The following is a 20,699-nucleotide window of genomic DNA, read 5'->3' as shown; positions in this document are numbered from 1 at the left end:
AATCCTTTCTCACTAATTGCTGACTAATTCATTTGAGGTCAGATTTCTCCTCATCATCATGTTCTTGTCAATGCCTTTCTTTCTCTTTTATCTAGATTTGATTATAAAGTTATTCCATATTTCATTTTATTTTTCCATCGTGTGACACAGTCTTATTCTAGCTAGTTAGATAAATGAGTTGATTTATTCATCAGAAATTTAAAACCAAAAAGGGGTTTCAGATGACGGTTGTTGAATAAGTACAGTTTGGACTTTGAGGTATTAGGAGATGACGATATGGGGATTGGAGGAAATGAGCAAAGGTTACATATCCCCTTTTTGGAGTCTAAGTAAAGGATACAATATTAAAAATGTGGTTGGAATCAAATGAAACCCTTTCTTTTTCTTCAAAAAATTATAAAAAAAAAGTTACAGAAATAATATAAGCGAAATTATTATATTTTTCAATATTATCCTACTCAATCGGTCAATTTTTTTTTCTTTTGATTTAAAGAAAACTTTTTTTGGTAATAGAATTGTTAGAATGAACCAAAAAATTATGAAAAGTTGAATGCCAGGTCCAAGTATTAATTAGAAAAGTTATTACTAAACATTTTTCAAAGCATAAGAAAAGTTATAAATTATAGCCCAAGGGGCAAGGCAAGCATATCTAATTGTCAATGGCATTTCTTTGTTGTTACACGCTTACAGCTCGCAAACAAACCTGTCGTGTACTTTTGAATTTGTCACAGGTCTTAACCCTTTAGAAAATTAGTAAAAGAAAAGGTAAAAAAATAAGACTTTACCTCTTCTTCGACTTAAACTAGGGCAAACATTGGCAGTTGCTTTCAGTCCAGCCAAAGAGCATTAATGTAACTACTCCTGAACGTATGACATTTGTTTTTAACAAATATTCTTTTATATGATGTAAAGTAATATATATATATCTCTTTCAACGACAATAGAGGAAAATCGAGGGTTGAAATAATATCAATCACCCAATAACTTAAAATTATCAGAAAGTCAAAAGATTTTTGTTTTTCCGATGTGGAAAGTCTAAAAAAGAAAAAATAAATTGAACATTAAACCTTTAATTTTAAAGAAAGATAATAAATTAAAAATCATCCATTCAAAATTTGATTCATCATTGAAATAGATAGTTTTGATATTTTTGAACTTTCAATATTTCTAATTCTCCTTTATATCTTTTATTTCTTTTCGAAGATTCCTTGTTTTTCCAAAATTCTAGAATATGCACGAGATGGACTTGTTAAGCGATATAATTATTAGTAATAGTTCTCATTAAAATAATAAATTATAGTTATTGCAAAAAGAAAAATCTTGAATCACAAATTGTGAATTGCAAAATTATGAATGAAGTATTTATATAAATATATATATATATATATATCTTAATTATAATTATATCATAATCTTAGTAATTTACTAAAAAATTTTATATAATTATGAAGAAAATAATGTCAACAATACAATATAGTGATAAGGATAACTTTCCTATATTCCTTTAACTATTTTTCTCTAGAAAGTGTTGCTAATCACTATTTGATTTCGAATTACGAGCATGACGTTCAAATAACGTCATCTTGACTTAAACACATTCACCTCGAAATCTAGACAGAAGGTACAACGTTTTGCAGCTCGAGTCCCGCTTTGATTGGTTGTCGGTGGACGTTGCTGACGATCCATCCACACTGCATTTATTTATTTATTTTTAGCTTTTAAAATGACAACAGCATGGGCCAGAACCAACCAATCCCTTTGAACTTCTTGTTGTGTCTTCTTTTAGCTTGATTGCCCCAACAAACTTTGAAGAAAAAGGGGGGAAGATCCTCATATCTGTTTGTATTTTCCTTTTTAATTTTTACTAAAATCAACTGTTTGAACAAACATTCCGATGGAGAAACTTGTCCGATGTTTTGTCTTGGGCTCTTGGGCCGACAAAATAATTATTTGGACTGGATTACGAGTTTGTCTTTTCAAGGCCCAACAGAAACCTACGGCCCAATTCGAATAACTAGCTAAATGGATGGGCCCTTTGATTTGTTTCGCATCTTTTGCTATGTCAAATTAGGAAAAGTGTTCTATTCTCCTAATATTTTATATCTTTTTTATTTTCAATTTTCATATTTTTTAGAAATTGTATTAATCAATTGAGTATATATTTTCAATCATTATTATTTATATTATATTGGCTTTGCCAATGATAATTTAAGTTATTTAAATAGACAAACATATGGTATTGTATTTAGTATTAAATATTAAAAAATTCGAAAATTTGATATTTAATAATTCAATGTTAAATGTGTAAAATTCTCTATACTAATTGGATTGAATGATTTTTTTGGGCACAATGAATATTGTTATAAGAAATGGAAAACTATTATGTTTTGATAAATATGTTTTTTACATTAAATTATCTAAAGAAGCTATCGTAAACTTTGAGATTTTTTTTTTTAAAAAAATTTCCCCTCCTTTTAATGAGCCTTGACAGATTATTTAATTAGAGTCCAAGAAACATACAGGGAAAAAGAAAGGAAAAACACGTCTTAAAATGAACTCGCCCACACATTAACGAAACCCATAGGGTTTTTAAGATTAGGTTTAGCCTCACTCTCGTTTCTCTGCCGCATTGGCTAGGGTTTTCTGAGCCCCTCCCGTATAACTCTCATAATTCACTCTCACATACCTTTCTCCCTGTTTTCTTACCTTCCAAACACCAAACTTAGATCTTTTCCTTTTGGCTTATATTCACCTCTATGGCTTTAGCCATACACTAGGGCTCTCTTGGTTGCTGTTTCTCTTTTTGAGCTAAAAAGAAAAACTAAGTTTTCGATATAATTTCTTCTTCGAGTTAACAAATGGCAACCATGAACCCTTTCGATCTCTTGGGTGATGATATTGAAGACCCAAGTTTGCTTATTGCGGCTGCTCAGCAGCAGAAGCTGGAGAAGCCTAAGAAAGCTCCTGCTTCGGCTCCAGCTCAAGCTCAGCCTGCTAAGCCTGCTAAGCTCCCCACCAAGCCAACTCCTCCTGCTCAAGCTGGTAACTTTTGTTTCTTCTTGCTTTTTGATTGGTTTTGGTTGTCTGTTTTGTTTTGAAGATAATGTCAAAAAAGGAATAAAATTTGTGGGTTTTTGATTTCGTCTATTGTTTACGTAGTTTGTGGAGTGTCTTTGTTGGGATTGATGTATAGTTGTTTTTGGATTGGAAGTGAAGTAAAATAAAAGAAATTTGTATGTTTTATTAATCTTATCTGTCAGTAAAGCTGCTCCTTTGTATAAGTCTTACCTATATTTATTATTGTATAGGAATGAAATAAAAGAAAAGAAATTTGTGAAATTTATTAGTATTATCTGTCGTTAAAGCAGTTCTTTTGCTCAAGTCTATTGCTGTGAAGCTGTATGTGTTTTGAACTTTTGATATGCATGAGTGAGTTTTGTGTAATTTTTTTTTTCGTGGTATCATTGAAAATGAGGTAAAACATGAGAAATTTTTTAACTTTATTGATTCTATTTGTCTTGATATGAAACTGTTTGTCAATTCCATCTATTCATCTATGTAAAGTTTAAACTCTATTTTGAACTTCACTTAATATAATTCTTATAATTGAAAATGAGGTAGAACATGAGAAATTTTTGAACTTTATTGATTCTATTTGTCTTGCTATAAAACTGTTTATCAATTCCATCTATTTATCTATGTGAATTTTAAACTTTATTTTGAACTTCACTTAATATAATTCTTATGGATGATATGGTCATTGTAATATTCTGGCATTTATTGCTGAACTTTGCCTTAGATTTACCTTCTTGTTGGTTTATTGACAATCACTTTTAATTATTGAAGTGTGGTGTGCATACTCATTTATCCTGCATTCCTTTTTCCCATGTTTGCCTTGTTTATGTAGTGAGAGAGGCCAAGAGTGAGCCTGGACGTGGAGGAGGCCGTGGTGGTGGACGTGGTGGCAGTGGGTTCAATCGTGATTCCAATGTTGGTGATAATTCCAATGGATTTTCAGGAGGGTACAGACCCTCTGAAGAGGGAGAAGGAAAGCTATCTGAAAGGCGTGGCTTTGGTGGGCCTCGAGGTTCTTTCCGTGGGGGTCGTCGTGGTGGTTTTAGCAATGAAGAATCTGGAGAAGGGGAACGCCCTCGTAGGCAGTATGATCGCCGCAGTGGGACTGGACGTGGGTTAGTATTTTGCTTTATTTGAATTGTAATTTTTGGTCATGTGATTTGTTTCACATAATCCCACTGTTGATGTTTTCTTTTATTAACCATTTATCACTTCAACTATCTATCTTTATGTATAACCAGAAATGAGTTCAAACGTGATGGTGCTGGACGTGGTAATTGGGGAACTTCAACTGATGAAATTGCTCCGTGAGTATCTGTTTGCTGATCTCTTAAGCAGCATGCACAACAAAGCTCCTTATGTAATATGCTTTATATATGTATATGCATGCATGCATGCATGTATGTATGTATGTATATTGTGATGTGAACTCATCTGTTAATATATCTGCTATGTTGGCCAAAATAAGGGAGACTGAGGTAAATGTCCCTGAGAATGAAAAGAATGTGGGTGCTGAGAAGCAATCTGGAGAGGAAGATGTCGTGGATGCCAGCAAGGAGAATGCTGCAAATGAACCTGAAGAGAAGGAGCCTGAAAATAAGGTAGTTCTTTGATCACAGTTAGGGTTTTGATTTTCTAGAGATGTGGCTATGGTTTCAACTGAGGGCTAAAATGAATATATTTGGTGATTTCCTGACCCTAATATCATTTCTCCTTGTTTAATTAGTGTTAAGGGCATAAATAGAATGCATTTTGATAGCTTGCTTAAACTCTATTAGTTGTCTATTAGAGCTTTTTCTATATTGGGCAATTTGTCTAGTAACATTATGTGAGATGGTTCTAATATGTTCAAAGTGCATAGCGTCAATGTTTGAACTGTAATTATAACCCAGGCTGTTGTGGAGTTTATCTATGCTAACTAGAAACTATTTAACTAGGTAATAATTGTTGGATGAATCTATGTCATTGCTGAAAATTAGAAATTTATCTTTGATGATTCTGAATGGTGGAACTGGCTTTGCTTCCTCTTTGGTTAACTGAATTAACCTTGGGATGATCAAATGATTAACATAGGTTGGATTTCCCTGGTTTAACAAGTTTTGCTTGATTTTAATATTCTAATTTTGAATGTATACTTTTTCCTCTGTCTATACTAGGAGATGACTTTAGAAGAATATGAGAAGATTCTTGACGAGAAGAGGAAAGCTTTGCTTGCCCTTAAGACTGAAGAAAGGAAAGTTGATGTCAAAGAGTTTGAGTCCATGCAACAACTTTCAAATAAGAAGAGCAATGATGACATCTTTATCAAACTCGTAAGATTTCTTAAGTTTATTCTGTTGTTATATATGGTTTCATCTATTTCATTTATGCTGGTATATTGACTTAGCTTTTGATAATCAGGGTTCTGAAAAGGACAAGCGCAAAGATGCTGATAAAGAAGAAAGAGTGAAAAAGGTTTGCATATTTCTCTCACATGTTTTGTTGATTTCCCACTTCTTCTGGATGAATGCAATCCTTCCTTTCTATTTAACTTGTTCGAAGAATGGGTAAAGCAGTTATGAATTTCAGGTTGCTTGATGAATGGGTAAAGTATCCTTGTTTCAACTTGTTCACCATGTCACTATTATTGGTGCCAATGATGTAGATGTTTTTCCCTTATTAAAATTCTGTTTTGAACGTTGCTTCGGTGTAGTCTGTCAGCATAAATGAGTTCTTGAAGCCAGCTGAAGGGGAGAGGTACTATGGCCCAGGACGTGGACGTGGCCGTGGCCGTGGTCCCAGAGGTGGATATGGAGGCATCGCAGGGAGTAATGTGCCAGCCCCCGCAATTGAAGATCGTGGGCAGTTCCCCACTTTGGGTGGCAAGTGAGATTCCACCACCACTGCAAGCTGCACAATGGTTTTCACTTGCTTGGAATTCATTGTGATCTATTCAATACTCAGGAGTCAAAAAAGGGTTTTCTAGAGGAATGATGATTTCCTTTATTAGAAACCATTTAATGTTTTTGAGTGTAAATTTTAGATAATTTATCCATGGGTCTACAGACTTATGGTCTTTCCCTGACATGCATGCATACCTTTTTTTTGACCTTTTGTTTTGCCCTTTTTTTTTTTAAGTTAGAGCGCGCATGGATCATTATTATGACTGAGAAGTAGTGGCATCAGTTTTGGTTCGGTGTAGGCTGAGAACGTTTTAGTGGTTCCTTTCTGGAACATTGCAGTCATGTTATTTCATCTTTTAATCTCTATTTATTTATGATTTGATGCTTCATGAAGCTTCAAGGTTGGGGTATTTTATGTTTGCAAATAAATATCACTCAAGGCTAAATGCCATTAAGCTGCCCCACCCCCTGTTGTTAAGTGCGTTAAACCCCGTATAGGCTGCGTACGTCCAGCCATCATCCCTTTTTCGCCTACCGTCAGTGGTTGAGGGGATGAAGCTGGGTCTCCAGGCTTCGGTCTGCAGCTGTTACGGATAACTGCCTATGTTCAACGCTAATGTTTTTCTGTTTTTTAAAAAAACTATCACCTTGTAGGACTGGTAAAAGTCAAGAATGAGATTAAGTAGCGAAAAGGATGAAATTGAGGTTTAAGTTGAGTATTAACAAGATTACAAAGGTATGACACTTTTTTTCTCCTCTGACGTTCATTTTTTCTCTTGAACTCTTTCTTGTGTAATTTTACCCCTGTACCAAACAAACCAAAAACCAGAGGAGAGATATTGGACTGTGATTTGCAGATCCGTCTCAAGCAGTCAAGCTCAAGACATTCAAGTTAGGATGGAGAACAAAGCAAATGAAACAGACTCAAGACATAGGCCGAACTTCGAAGCACTCAAAACATTTCCGAGTTCCACCATTTAGAACTCAATAACTAATAATCTTCGACTTTCCCTTTTCTGACCAAGCATGACAAATGTATCATTATCTGAAAAACACAAGGAAGCAGCCCACCTTACCTTTCCTCAAAATTTTTCCACCAAGCAAACACCCTCTCTCCCCTTTCTCCACTTTCACAATCCTAAACCCAAATGTCAATCCCAACCACGAAGCTGTTCCCGCCAATTTCCCTTCCCATTCGCCACATGAACCTCACTTGGTTCCCACCAGTAACATAACGAGGAAACCCCCCACCGCCCCTTCCCTTGACAAATCTCCAACGTTGGATCAACAGGATCACAATTATATCATTTCTTCAAATAAGGTTATCACTAGCTATATTCGCTCAGGTGATTTAGATTCCGCTCTCCGAGTTTTCAACACCATGACTGTTAAAACGACAGTTACATGGAACTCGATTTTGGCCGGGTATTCAAAAAAACCCGGGAAGATAACACAAGCCCAAAAACTGTTTGATAAAATTCCTGAAAAAGACACTGTCTCTTATAACATTATGTTGGCTTGTTATGTACACAATTCTGATATGGAAACTGCTTGGTCTTTCTTTAATTCAATGCCCTTTAAGGATTCTGCTTCTTGGAATACAATGATTTCTGGTTTCGCTCAAAAGGGCTTAATGGGAAAAGCGAGGGAGTTGTTTTCGGCCACGCCCGAGAAGAATAGTGTTACTTGGAGTGCAATGATTTCTGGGTATGTTGAATGTGGGGAATTGGAATTGGCTGTGGAGTTTTTTGAGTTAGCGGATGTGAAGAGTGTGGTGGCGTGGACAGCCATGATAAGCGGGTATATGAAGTTTGGGAAGATAGAAAAAGCTGAGAGATTGTTTAAAGAAATGCCAGTCAAGAACTTGGTGACTTGGAATGCTATGATCTCTGGTTATGTGGAGAATTGTCGAGCTGAGGATGGTTTAAAGCTTTTCAGGATGCTGTTAAGGTATGGTATTAGGCCGAATAATTCGAGTTTGAGTAGTGTTTTATTGGGTTGTAGTGAATTGTCTGCTTTGCAGTTTGGGAAACAAGTTCATCAGCTTGTTTGTAAGTCTTTGTTACGTGATGATACAACTGCGGATACTTCATTGATTAGTATGTACTGTAAATGTGGAGCGTTGGATGATGCTTGGAAACTGTTTCTTGAGATAAAGAAAAAGGATGTTGTTAGTTGGAATGCAATGATTTCTGGTTATGCCCAACATGGTGCTGGTGAGAAAGCTCTACATCTGTTTGAGGAGATGAGGGATGAAGGGGTAAGGCCAGATTGGATCACCTTCGTCGCAGTTCTTCTGGCCTGTAACCATGCAGGGCTGGTAGATATGGGGATTCGGTACTTTGATTCCATGTTGAAGGATTATGGGGTTGAAGCTAGACCAGATCACTATACATGTATGGTGGACCTGCTTGGTCGAGCTGGCAAACTGGTTGAAGCTGTAAATTTGATAAAGAGAATGCCTTTCAAACCACACTGTGCCATATATGGAACCCTTTTGGGTGCTTGTAGGATCCACAAGAACTTGGAGATGGCCGAGTTTGCAGCCGAGAACTTGCTTAATCTTGATCCCAAAAATGCAGCTGGTTATGTACAACTGGCTAACATTTATGCAGCAATGAACAAATGGGACCACGTTGCTAGGGTTCGCCAATCAATGAAAGACAATAAGGTAGTGAAGACACCTGGGTACAGTTGGATTGAGATAAAGAGTGTAGTTCATGAATTCAGATCAGGGGATAGGGTGCACCCAGACTTAGCCTCCATACATGAAAAACTGAGAGAGCTGGAGAAGAAATTGAAGTTGGCAGGTTATGTTCCAGATCTTGAATTTGCACTACATGATGTGGGGGAAGAGCAGAAAGCACAGCTACTATTACGGCATAGTGAAAAGCTGGCAATTGCCTTTGGGCTCATTAAAGTGCCCAGTGGGGGACCAATCAGAGTTTTCAAGAACTTGAGAGTATGTGGGGATTGCCACCGTGCCATCAAGTACATTTCAGCAATTGAAACAAGAGAGATCATAGTAAGGGATACCGTAAGGTTTCACCATTTTAAGGATGGATCCTGTTCTTGTGGTGATTACTGGTAGGTTTGCATGGTTCCCTTGAAAGTAAGAAGGCAATATGGAAACGATTATTCAATCCACTGCTGGTTCAAATCACTCTGGTGGAGTTCTCAGTCTCGCCTAAGCTCTGGATCCACTTATAAGGAAATTGAGGTGTGATATATACTCCTTACTGCTATTTTTTTTTTTTTGTGGTGGCAAACCTTGCTAACGGCCAGGCTCCAGGAATTTATATTTCCTGCCAAGAAATTACAACGGTGGAATTGTACAACTATGAGTTTTGTTTGTCAAAGTGTATGTTTAAATTCTCTGGGAGATTCCTCGGGGATGTTGCCGCATAGTTCACATAGGCAACAGACCGAAAGAAAATTCAGAGCTAATTGCACCTGCCATTTACGCTACTATTTCGGCCAAGCCACCCTAATAACACCAATTGAGAGAAACGAGGTGCTACAATTTCCACAAGAAACTTCCACGGCCATGTTAAAAATATAATAAACTTCAAAACCAGATAACTCAGATGAGGAGGGCAATATGTGGCTAATGGTAGAAACTGAACAAGGCAAATACTATATTCCTATTTTTGTACAAATGTTTGCTTAAAATCAAATACAATTAAAAGAATAGAAGTTTAACAGAGTATTGAACAAAAGACAAGAATACCAAATCAGGCTGAACCAACTCCATATCAAAAGCATGAAATAGGACTAGTTTTACATGCAACAAATAAACAAAAAAGAACATAATGAGCCCCACTAAAACTAACTTTCTTTAAGAAGAGCAGCAACCTGACTTCTGGTTAACAGGCTGTCCTCGAATCTGCACCGTTGGAGGTCTCGCATTGTTCATGGCTGGTTGGCTTGCCATCCTGCAAACAACCATAAAGAGATAAGGATCAATAAACTCAAAAATTGAGGGCCAATCCATTAAAGAAGAAGTGAATCCATCTGCTTCTTATGTGTGTATATATATATATGTGCCTGCATGTGCGTACATTCACCATAAAATAGGGAAAACACCAGGTACAGTACCTATTCTTGATTGAAGCAGCCATGGCCATGAAAGCCTCTTCAACATTAGTGGCATTCTTTGCACTTGTTTCCATGAAAGGAATCCCAATTTCATCTGCAAACGCCTGAAGAAAGAAAACAAGCCATGAGTGATGAAAATCCTAACTTTTAGGATACCTAAAACTATATGCATGTGAGCAACAAATTTGTGCAATCAGTTTACCTTAGCCGTCTCATAGGACACAACTTTGTTTGCTGTTAGGTCACACTTGTTCCCAACTAAAAGCTTGTTCACATTTTCACTGGCATAGCGGTCAATTTCATTTAGCCATTGCTTGACATTGTTGAAACTCTCTTGGTCTGTCACATCATAAACAACCTGGCAAGAGCATAAGCAGCATGAGTTTAATCCTGCATAAAGAAAATTAAGAAAGGAACAACACAGATAAAATGTAAAATATGGCACTTACTATGATACCATGAGCACCACGATAGTAGCTGCTAGTGATAGTCCTGAAACGTTCTTGGCCAGCAGTATCCCACTGCATATCCAGAAGCAAGCATGAAAAGCAATCAGTAATCAACAATGATCAAAACAAAAGAATAGTCATGTAGCTTTTTAACTCTATAAAACATATCAAATAATTCCAAGAAGGGAAACAAAAAACGATTTAACTTCTAAACACAAAGAAACTTGTTATATTAACTAGAACTGTGAGAATGAACATAACCCCATTAAAGCAGACCAGGGCATGGGGGTACCAAAATCACAGTATGCATTCCAAGTAGGTAACTTTGGAGATTCAAACTCAATTAACAAAAGAAAAGATAGTATGCCAATTTAAAAACTTACAATTTGGAGTTTGATGGTCTTTCCATCCTGTTCCACAGTGCGAATTTTCTGCGTATTGAAATACAATTCAAAGTTAATTTACCATTCACATGTTCAAAATATACAAACCAATTTTATAAAAATACAAGACAGAACTTACAAAGTCAACACCAATGGTACTGATGTAACTCTCCAAATATGAATCATCCTGGCTCACAAAAAAAAAAAAGTTTAGAAGCATTAAACCTAGTGAATAAAACGATAACAAATCACAAAGCAAAGAATCCAAGAGCATGAAAATCAATGAGGGACCAAGAACTTACAGCAAACCTCAAAAGTAGACATGATTTCCCAACACCAGAATCTCCAATAAGTAAAAGCTTAAACAGATAGTCACTGCCATTAACACAAACAAACCACATTCAGAATATAAAACACAGGTCAACATTTCAACATATAAGGATACATCCCAAAAAGCTCAACAGCAATCAAGATTCAAATTTTTGTCACTAAAAGTTTTGAAGACATTTAGCTCTTGCTATGACTTTAGAATATCAACAACCAACCAATATTCACCCGATTATTTCCATCCTTAAGCCTAACTTTGTTTAAAATATCTTAAATCTTTCCAAAAGCTGTTACCTAACTTAAGAAATCACTTCGATAAGATTACAGTTTTTCAGCATAATTAATTTTTCCACGGTAACTTATAATGCATAGAAAATCAATAAACAGATCTGATACACAAATTAACCGGATCTGATTCATAAAGCCGATCAATAATCAAAATAATGAAAGAAACAACAAAATTTTAGGGAAAATCAAAAACAGTTAATTCAAAAAAAAAGCAGATCCATGGAAAATGAATTAGAAACGATTGATTCATTATAAAATCAACTAAAAGAAATTAAAAAAAATTAACGGTTTCTTTTTTCTGAGATTTGAAATGAACTGGAGCTTACTATTCGGGATTCATGATGGCGACGAGTTCGAACAAACTGATTCACAAGAAGTCGGGGGCGATGACAGAAGGAACGTGAAATTGGGGCTTACGGAGAAAATCACCGTTGATTTCAGATCGTCGCCGGAGAAAAAGAGAGAGACACAGCGAGAGAGAGAGAAGGAGCTTTATACCGTATTGACGTGGTGTCGTTATAAATAAAGAGCCAGAATTTTTAATTTTTATTATTTATTAATTAATTGTTTAAATTTAAAATTTGGGGAAATTCGAGGGGTGACGTAGCAAGGAAACCAAAGAATGCCACGCGTTGTACACTTGTTATGTAATTACATATTTGGGGCATTTTCGTCCTCTTTTTACATATCATTTTCTTGGAAAATATTCAATTATATCTAATATTTAAAACTTTATTCATATCATTTTCTTGGCAAGTATTCATGGAGAGTTCAATAAATATTAATCGAAAAAAATTATCAAAGAAAATATTACAAATGTCCTAAGATGCTTATGATTTGCAATTGGCAGAATTTTATTTTTTATATCATTTGGATAACTATGAACTAATTTGATAATATTTTTTATTAGAATGAGATATTTGAAATTTGAATTTCAATAATAACTATGAGCGGAAATCAAAATAAAGACAATGATAGAATTAGAAATTTATTTGTTATATACTTTATATAATTAGTGAAGCACGTAACATAAATTAAATATTTTTTTTCATTCAATTACACAAGGATTGATGGATAAGAATAATCTTAATATTATAATGAAAGTAAATCCCAAAGGAATGAAGAGGAATTGGATTCTTCAACTTGTGATTTATTTTTTGGGATGTCTTATCGTAGATCATCGTCACCATGCACAATTAGCTAGCAGTTGGATTTATAGGTGGATCCCAACACAAGCAATTGATATCTAAATTATGAAGTTATTTTATAGTTGGAGAAAGTAGTTAGGAGAATGACAATAACTAGGTTTGGATTTTTATTTTTTAAACTTTAATCATGAATTAATGAGTCAGATTTTCACTTATATTCCACGATCTATCTTCAAAGATCTAATTCCTTTGCTGACAGATAATAGGAATTAAAACCACAACTTATTTTTAAGGATATTTTAGTCATTTTAGAACATTTAATCTGGCTTTCCACGGAAGAGGAAAAAAAAAGCGAAAAGAAAAGAAAAGCCAGGTGTTTCCGTTTACGTGTGTGTTGTCTGCATGAAAGGAACCTTTCGACAATCCAACTCGTGCATCCACGCGCCTGCCAGCCGGAAACAAACACGACCGAACCCAGCAAATGCAATAATGGGACAAACATGTGGTGGTCAATTTCTCCGTTTTTCGCTTTGACCTTTTTGTTTTCATTGCTCGCATATATTTTGACCACGCTTCAATCCAGGAGCGTGTTTTTAACTTCCTTCGGAATGAGGTCAAACGTGGCGGGTTAGAAAGTTCTGAGAAAGTTTTAGTTTTAGAATGGCTAATTCGTGCATTCATTGAGAACAATTTGGTAATAATTTGCTTTTATTTGAATCTTTGACAATTAAATCGAGTTCATTGTTAGGATGGGAAAGAAAAATTGGAAACAGAGGAATCTTCTCAGGGGTTACGTGTATTATAGCCTAAACACATTTTATTTTCTTTACTTCTCTACTTGTTATTTTGCTTCTTATTTGGATATTATATATGGCTCTTTGCTTGAACAAAAAGAGTGCTCAAACTAGACAAACAAATAATCTTTATATTTAATATACATGGTTAACAAGGTCTATTAACTATTTGCTTCAAAATGTTATTTTAGTTTAAAATATTATCTTTTTTCCAACAATTAAATGCCACGACCTACAAAGTTTCTTATTAAAGTTTTCTTAGTTAATTTTTTTTATTTTTGTAAAAATTAATAAAAAACAAATAAAAAATAAAAAACAAATAATGAAAAATCAACCGAACACAGTCTTGATATCTCTTTTTCGAAAATTCAATATATCTATGTAATTTGGATGACGAGATTAATAATAGTGAAACGAGCTATTAAGGTTAATTTGCTTTGTTTCAATTTGAAATTTCCTTTTTTAGATAATTAAAAACAAAATCTTCAATGGTAAAAGTGTTCATAAATTTATCCAATCTCATTAGAAAATGACTCTAAATTTTGAATATAATAATTAAAAATAAAAAAAACAATATTTTGATGATATAAAAATGTAATATTTTCTAATGTATATGCATTTGAATCTCTTCCATAGACCTATATATTTTTTTTCAATGATTTATGATATTTCAAGAGTGTAGGCATATATCTTCTTTAAAAAAAAGAGTGTAAGCATGTATTTCAAAATCTTAAAATATATTATTTGTCCAAAAAATAAAAATAAAAATACATTATCAGATATAGCTCCAAGTAACTTTCTTTGTTTTTGGCCATGAATAAAAAATTATAAAAAAAAAAAAGAAAAAAAAGAGAAGGCTAAAGGCATGGTTTTGTTTTGTCATTTTGCGGCACCGCCTAAATTAGCCAAAAACCGTGCCCTTTCGTGGGGAGTTTCGCCTTCAGTCGGCACCCGCAACGAAGACCGAAGATCTCATTTCTATTGGAATCTCTCTCTTTCTCTTTCTCTGAAACAAAAGAGAAACGGACCCAAAGATGCATCGATCATCGAGCGGTTCCCGAGTCGCAGACGAGTTCTTCATCAACTCAACACCATCCGAATCACAGAGTTCGAAGCAACAGAGCTCAGAGATGGTTTCCCTGATCCCGCAACAACTGCCCACATACAACCCCCTCTCGTACGCCGCTAAGAAAGAAAGGTCTCGTATTAGATTTGCCGAGAACGCCATCCACATCATCCCTCTCGTTCTGATTCTTTGCGCTATCATTCTTTGGTTCTTTTCCAGCCCAGGTTTCCAATATCATTCCTTCCTTTATTTATTTTTTGTTAGATTGCGTCCGAAAGTTAATTCATGGTTGCCTAAAATCTGGGTATTATATAACTTTTTTTCTTTTATTTAGAGTGGCAGCTGCTTAGCAGTGCAATTGTTATGTGGGGGGTTTATAAGTTGGTAAATTAAATCTGTTTGATTGGTTTCGTTCAGTGAAATAAATAACTTGCATTCATTTTTGTTGAGCAATGAAGAGACATGTTAGATTGAAAGGCAGTTATTGAAATTTACTAGTCATATTTATTATGTTTTCTTGATCAGGCAATGCATAAGAACCGCTTAGCTTTGTGCTTTAAATCCTTCTATTTTTATTTTTTTAAAATCCTTTTATTTGTTTCAAGTTATATTAGATTTTTCTTCCCTTTAGATTGATGAGATTTGGTAAGATATACTGATTTTCAGTTACAGACATTAGGTAGGTACTTAATAGTTAGAATTAAGGTAATTTAAGTTGGAAAAATCAAAATTTAAACTTTAAATGCTGTATAAACTAAGATGATCCAATTCTTTGCAGAATCAAGGGTTTGAAGATTGATTGCAAGATCAAGATTCCTTGGTGCATGGACTGACTCGCTTCAAAACTGGAGCTGGAGGACTTTAATTCAACAAAACAACTGGTGTGCGTAATCTGTGATATTATCAAAGAATGGGTGTGATTCACTTTTTTCTTGTCAAAGAGAGTACGAGATGTTCATTTGCTATGGAAAAACCATTTTGATTTTTGAAGAATTTAGGTGATTTCATGCATTTTGTGATATTACACATATATACAAATACAAGATGATAAATTAATGGGTTTAGAAGACAGAAGAGAGCTATTTTCTTAGGGATGAGTAATGCATTGTCATGTTTGTAAGATAGAAAGTGGTTTTACCATTTGGCTATAATGATAGTAGAAACATCTTTTCAATCATTCTGTTTATGCTCATGCTCTTGTATTCTGATATTAACTTCGACTATTTCCCAGCAAGACTCCATCCTAAAGGCCTACTTACTCCTTGCCTACTTCAGCTTTTTACATCACTGGTGCTAATAAGACTTAAAAGTGATTTCTTTTAATAGATTTAATATCTTGAACCTTGAAGTTGCAAGAATGGTGAACGAGTAGAGGTGCAACATATTTGAGGTGGGGAACCTGCTTGATGCATGTAATGGCCTTCTTAATTTTTGCTTTGATGTAATTATATAGGTTGCTGCATATTTTCATTTTCTAATATATGCTTTGTTCTTTTCTTCCATGATTAACTTGGTTGTCCTAGAAGTTATTTTTGGACAATGCACCTTTTTTGAAGGTACAAGGAGACTAGAGATAGGTAAACTTTGCCCCATTTTATCAAGAAAGCCCTGTAATTTTGCATGATGCATTAAAATATGATGGACAAAACAGCTTTAAAGGACAATTAAGTATAGCCATAAATTCTCTTGCTTCTTGTGGGGTCGGGTTGAAATCCAACATTTTATGTTTCGAGAGGCTCACACTCAAAATTTGTGTGTTCAAGCATTGACCCAAGTCTAACTAATTTAGGTATGACAACATTGTCACGAACAGAACAGACAAGTGGATCATCCCACTGCAAAAGTGATCCCACAAGATTTGCCCGTATGGTTATTGGAAAGATACGGGGCCATCTTTCCTCTCCATATGCCCTGAGAGCACCTTCAATGGATTCAGGACCAGATTTAATTCCATCTGCCAGCTTTCTTGTCAGGATCACTGCGTCCTCTAAAGCACAACAAGCACCTTGTCCAAGATTGGGAGTCATTGGGTGCCAGGCATCCCCGACCAGCACAACTTTACCGGCTGATGCAGGGGGGCTTATACCTGGCCATAGCCAACGGTCAACAAGGGGCGCCTTACTTATCGTCTCATCTGGGGTGAGATCAATCAATTTAAGTAGCTCCGGAGGCCAGTTCTTTATTAGTTCTTTTGCTAGCTTCTTCAGCAAAATTGGATCAGTGATCTTTGGACCTGAAACAAGCCAAGTTCTACATCATTAGAGCTAAAAAAGTATTTGCAAAAACTTTATGACTGAATCCGACTGCAAGTTTCATTCATAAAAAAGAACCTGCTGAGGGGCTGTTATAGCAGATAAACCAGTAAACTTTTGTAGGAGATACAGGAACATATCCTGCACGCAACCCTCTTCCGTACATGTAACTAACTCTTGGTGCAAATGGCTGCCCCTTGGGATAATACCCAAGTCCACGGAGAGCACAATGCCCTGCATACTTCGGCTCAGAGAAACCCATCCATTTGGCTATTGTAGACCGAATTCCATCACACCCAACAACAATCTGTTGAAATGTATTCCATCATTTGATTTCTTGTGACACAGTTTGGAAGCAATTCTGAATTATAGTATTAATCAAGATTCAACCTTGCTATATATATGAACGAGAATGTTAAAATATAGGTTAATTAACCTTGGCAAGTAATCTAGTCCCATTCGTAAGTTCCAAAAGAGTTTCACCATTTTCACTTGTTTCAATCTTTGCTAACTTGGAAGAAAATTGGACTGCCTCAGGTGGCAGCTGATTGGCAAGCGTCTCTAGAAGTATTCTCCTCTCCACCGCGCGAACTTCTTGGCTGCAGCATCGTGTCATCATTGGTTGATGAAAACAAAAACGATTCCATACAATTGAAAGGTAAAGAAGAACAGAAATGGTGATACAAGTTGGATTAAAAACTGCCTCCAAGAACGTGGAAGATTTAGTACGTTTGATCTTCATCTTTGAATTTGAAGGAGCGTAACTCCCTGCCATCTTCTGACTTCACCACCATCCTGCACAGCCGATGCAATGAACAAGTTCACAATATGATAACTAAGGATGCCTTGAGTTTGAAACTAGTATAGGAAAATTTTGATTTCGTAACGCACGTGTTAACATGACAAGCCAATGAAAGTGAACGTATACCCTTGGATTTCAAAAAATTGGCTCCTGAGACTATCTGCAACACCGATTGCATCCAATACCCGCCACCCATTCTTGAAAAGGGTGAGTGAGCTTCCACCAGTTCTAAGTGACTCTGCTTGCTCAAGCACTAGTGATCCAATTCCTAGCCTGATGATGACTTAACATGACAACTACTCAGAACAAGTTGTGGAGATTCATTTCTCATTGAACTTGCTAAAACTCAATAGCGCAAATCTGATCATGTGCTATAGCTATCTTACATAGAGAAAAAAAATTAAAACATAGATTTTTGCACAACTCATTGCTAAAGACACCACCAAAGGAATCAAAGCAATTTGTAAATAGACAGTCTAATTTAGACTAGAAAGGTAAGCAAGTCATAAAGTTCAGCTAAAATTTTTTTTTCTTACCTGCGAAGGGACACTGCAGTGGCTAGACCAGCAATCCCAGCTCCTACGATGACAATATCCTCCTTCTGAGCACCAGCTTCAGCTTTTATAGCTGATGCGCAGATGGGTTTAGTTCTGGGTTGAGCTCGAAACCAAGCATGGCTCTGGAAAAACACCCTCCTTTGAGAATTATACAAAGAAGGTCGTGACATAGGAGAGTTGAGGCGCAAAGGAGAACGAGTGGCAATTGCCATGGTTCAGCAGTGTTCGGGGTGCAAACTTTGTGATATTTTGAGACTCGAGAGAACCAGAATTTTAGTACGAAAGACCACGGAAAAAAGTGGCAGGGATGAAAGCGCCCTGGTTGGTTCATGTTCAGCCAGATTTTACACGGGTCTTGTTAACCTGAACCTGGGTCTTGTTTCATTAGGCCTGAGCTTGATCTATGGTTTTAGGCCCATATTGAAGTTGATTTTATGCTCAGCTTGCCCTCAGCATTAGGCCTTTAGATTCGGCAATAAAGCCCCATGTTAGGGCTGAGCAAAATCGATCCAAATCGAATAACCCGATAGAATTGAACTGAATTCGGTAAATTTGATTCGATTAATTATCAATTCATGATTATTTAATTTTCAATGCTTCAATCTTTTTCACCGATTTTTAATATCAAAATTTTTTGACTGAATCAATCAAAAAATCAAATTTAAATAATATATATATTATTATATATTATCTTTAATCATAATTATTTAACCCTCCTACAAAAAAAAATTTCCCTTCAAGTCCAAGTAAATTGGAGAGGAGGATTATGCAAATTGAAGAGGACGTCCAAATTTTCAATTTAGTAACAAAAATTGCTTCCACTCAATAACTACGTATATGAATTTTTACCTTTTTGCTTTCACTTTCCATCTTATTTTGGACATTTTAAATCTCTAATTTTCCATTTTAATTTATTTTTTCAAATAAAAATAATATCAAAATGTATTGTTTACATATACGAGATTCATGTACCTTGTGATTTTGAATTTAATAGAAATTAATGTTCTTTTTTACTTCTTGATTTAGCATGTATCTTGTTGTAAATATATTTCTCACCTCACACAACAATAGTCAAATCATAAATATTTGGCCTTTCAAACAATTGCCGTCCTCACACATTTTATTTATTAATTTTTTTGATGAATCTATTTATTAAATTTCTTTAGAAAATACTAATTATATTGTATAGTACTTTATTTCACATGATAAGCTATATGCACCATAGTTGTGACCACAGGCCACGTGATAAATTTTGTTTAAATTTAATCATAAGGGTAGATAAATAAACATAAATAAATAATCGAGCACTTATTTTGGCATGTCGTAAATATTGGATTAGACCCGACAGGAAAACACAAGCCAATTTAAGATACTGCTTGATAAGTAAGCATTGGAAAGGCAAAAGCAGACGTAAGGAGGGGCGAGGGCAGCCCCGCACAGAACTAATTGATTGTTCTAATAGCATGTTTGGTTTAGTTATTTCCTCTATTCTCATGTTTTTTTTTATCCTTGTTTGATAAGTAATTGCTTAAAGGAAATAGCTCTTTTCTAATATTAACTATTCTTTAAAAGTGGTTAAAACTCATATTTATTTAAACCCAAGCTCTCCTATTGTATTTGCTATTCCATGATTAGGAGAATAGCTTTCAAATTTGATAAAATTAAAATAACCCTTATAACTATAAAATATTACAACCCTAAACATATAAATACTTTTGTTTCTTCTCATTTTTCCTTCTTCTTTCTCTCTCTTCTCATATTCTTGCCTCTCTCATTCTCTCTAACTTGCACTCATCACTGGAAATGATGACGCTAGCGATAGACCACGGTGGTTCCACGATCAAATATAGTTGAAAAGTGTCAATTTAGTACTTTTTGACAACATTCAACTAAGGAGTCGTCGAATTTGGGATCCACGACTTAATCTGATCGAGGGAAGCACCGAATTTGGTGCTTTCAGACTAGATCCTCATGGTCGGATTTGGCACTCTAAGGCTATATTTGGCAGTGAGAAGCGCTGATCTGGTGCCTTGGTGACCAAATTTGATCACATGGTGCGTCAAATCGATATTTTATTACATTAGCCACATTTTTTATAGTTGAGCCATGGAGAAGTGAAAGGAAAAAGGAAAAAAATTAAAATAAAAAAGTTAAAAATTCATTTATAAATTATAAAAATTAAAATTTTAAAATATTAATTTTTTAATATTTAAATTATAATATTTAAAATATAAATAAAATATTAATATTTAAAAATTTTAATGTTTATCTTATTAAAATATTAATATATTAAATTTTTAATGAGTATAAATAAAAAATGAAAATAGAGAAAAAATAAAAAAAAATTATAATAATATTTTAATAATAAATTATTAAATTTTAAATTTTTAAAATTTTAATGAAAATAAAAATTAAATAATTAAAAATTTTTGCTTATATTTGTCTTTTGGTATCAATTTTACTAAATTATATAAAGGGTATTTTTGTTGTTTTAAAAAATAAATATTATTATAATAAAAAGTTTTAGTTTTTAATTGCATATTATAAAAATTAGTGTTTTAAATTTGGAAATTAATTA

At 34.7% G+C, this 20,699-nt stretch overlaps 4 protein-coding genes and 1 long non-coding RNA gene across 9 annotated transcripts; 3 read left to right on the top strand and 2 right to left on the bottom strand.

Moving 5' to 3' along the window:
- On the top strand, positions 2,602–6,350 carry LOC18606192 (H/ACA ribonucleoprotein complex subunit 1). Its single transcript, XM_007039660.2, has 7 exons — positions 2,602–3,042; positions 3,908–4,190; positions 4,317–4,382; positions 4,544–4,676; positions 5,232–5,387; positions 5,476–5,529; positions 5,768–6,350. Exons 1-7 carry the CDS (start codon positions 2,859–2,861, stop codon positions 5,942–5,944), a joined length of 1,053 nt encoding a protein of 350 aa, XP_007039722.2. The 5' UTR covers positions 2,602–2,858; the 3' UTR covers positions 5,945–6,350.
- On the top strand, positions 6,652–9,332 carry LOC18606191 (pentatricopeptide repeat-containing protein At4g16835, mitochondrial). Its single transcript, XM_007039659.2, has one exon. It carries the CDS (start codon positions 6,991–6,993, stop codon positions 9,046–9,048), a length of 2,058 nt encoding a protein of 685 aa, XP_007039721.2. The 5' UTR covers positions 6,652–6,990; the 3' UTR covers positions 9,049–9,332.
- LOC18606190 (GTP-binding protein YPTM2) lies at positions 9,566–12,014 on the bottom strand. The gene is made up of 8 exons (XM_007039658.2): positions 11,829–12,014; positions 11,190–11,262; positions 11,027–11,074; positions 10,888–10,935; positions 10,505–10,576; positions 10,258–10,413; positions 10,056–10,159; positions 9,566–9,892 (listed from the first exon to the last, which is right to left on the bottom strand). Exons 1-8 carry the CDS (start codon positions 11,840–11,842, stop codon positions 9,796–9,798), a joined length of 612 nt encoding a protein of 203 aa, XP_007039720.1. The 5' UTR covers positions 11,843–12,014; the 3' UTR covers positions 9,566–9,795.
- Positions 14,312–15,696, top strand: LOC18606189. Its single transcript, XR_001927266.1, has 2 exons — positions 14,312–14,734; positions 15,289–15,696. It is a non-coding gene; the product is annotated as an uncharacterized LOC18606189 (long non-coding RNA).
- Positions 16,103–18,452, bottom strand: LOC18606188 (FAD-dependent urate hydroxylase). 5 transcript variants are annotated; one of them, XM_018118415.1, is made up of 6 exons: positions 18,101–18,452; positions 17,654–17,837; positions 17,492–17,557; positions 17,199–17,361; positions 16,841–17,069; positions 16,103–16,743 (listed from the first exon to the last, which is right to left on the bottom strand). In XM_018118415.1, exons 2-6 carry the CDS (start codon positions 17,758–17,760, stop codon positions 16,232–16,234), a joined length of 1,077 nt encoding a protein of 358 aa, XP_017973904.1. In that variant the 5' UTR covers positions 17,761–17,837; positions 18,101–18,452; the 3' UTR covers positions 16,103–16,231. The 5 variants fall into 5 exon arrangements, with proteins under 5 accessions (XP_017973904.1, XP_007039717.2, XP_017973906.1 ...); XM_007039655.2 differs by having other exon boundaries at positions 17,691–17,837; XM_018118417.1 differs by having other exon boundaries at positions 17,691–17,847; positions 18,101–18,328.

The sequence above is a fragment of the Theobroma cacao genome, chromosome 3 (genome assembly GCF_000208745.1).
Source record: "Theobroma cacao cultivar B97-61/B2 chromosome 3, Criollo_cocoa_genome_V2, whole genome shotgun sequence".
NCBI classification, from domain to species: domain Eukaryota; kingdom Viridiplantae; phylum Streptophyta; class Magnoliopsida; order Malvales; family Malvaceae; genus Theobroma; species Theobroma cacao.
Note: the sequence above shows the minus strand (reverse complement) of the source record. Positions and strands in the feature narration are given on the sequence as shown.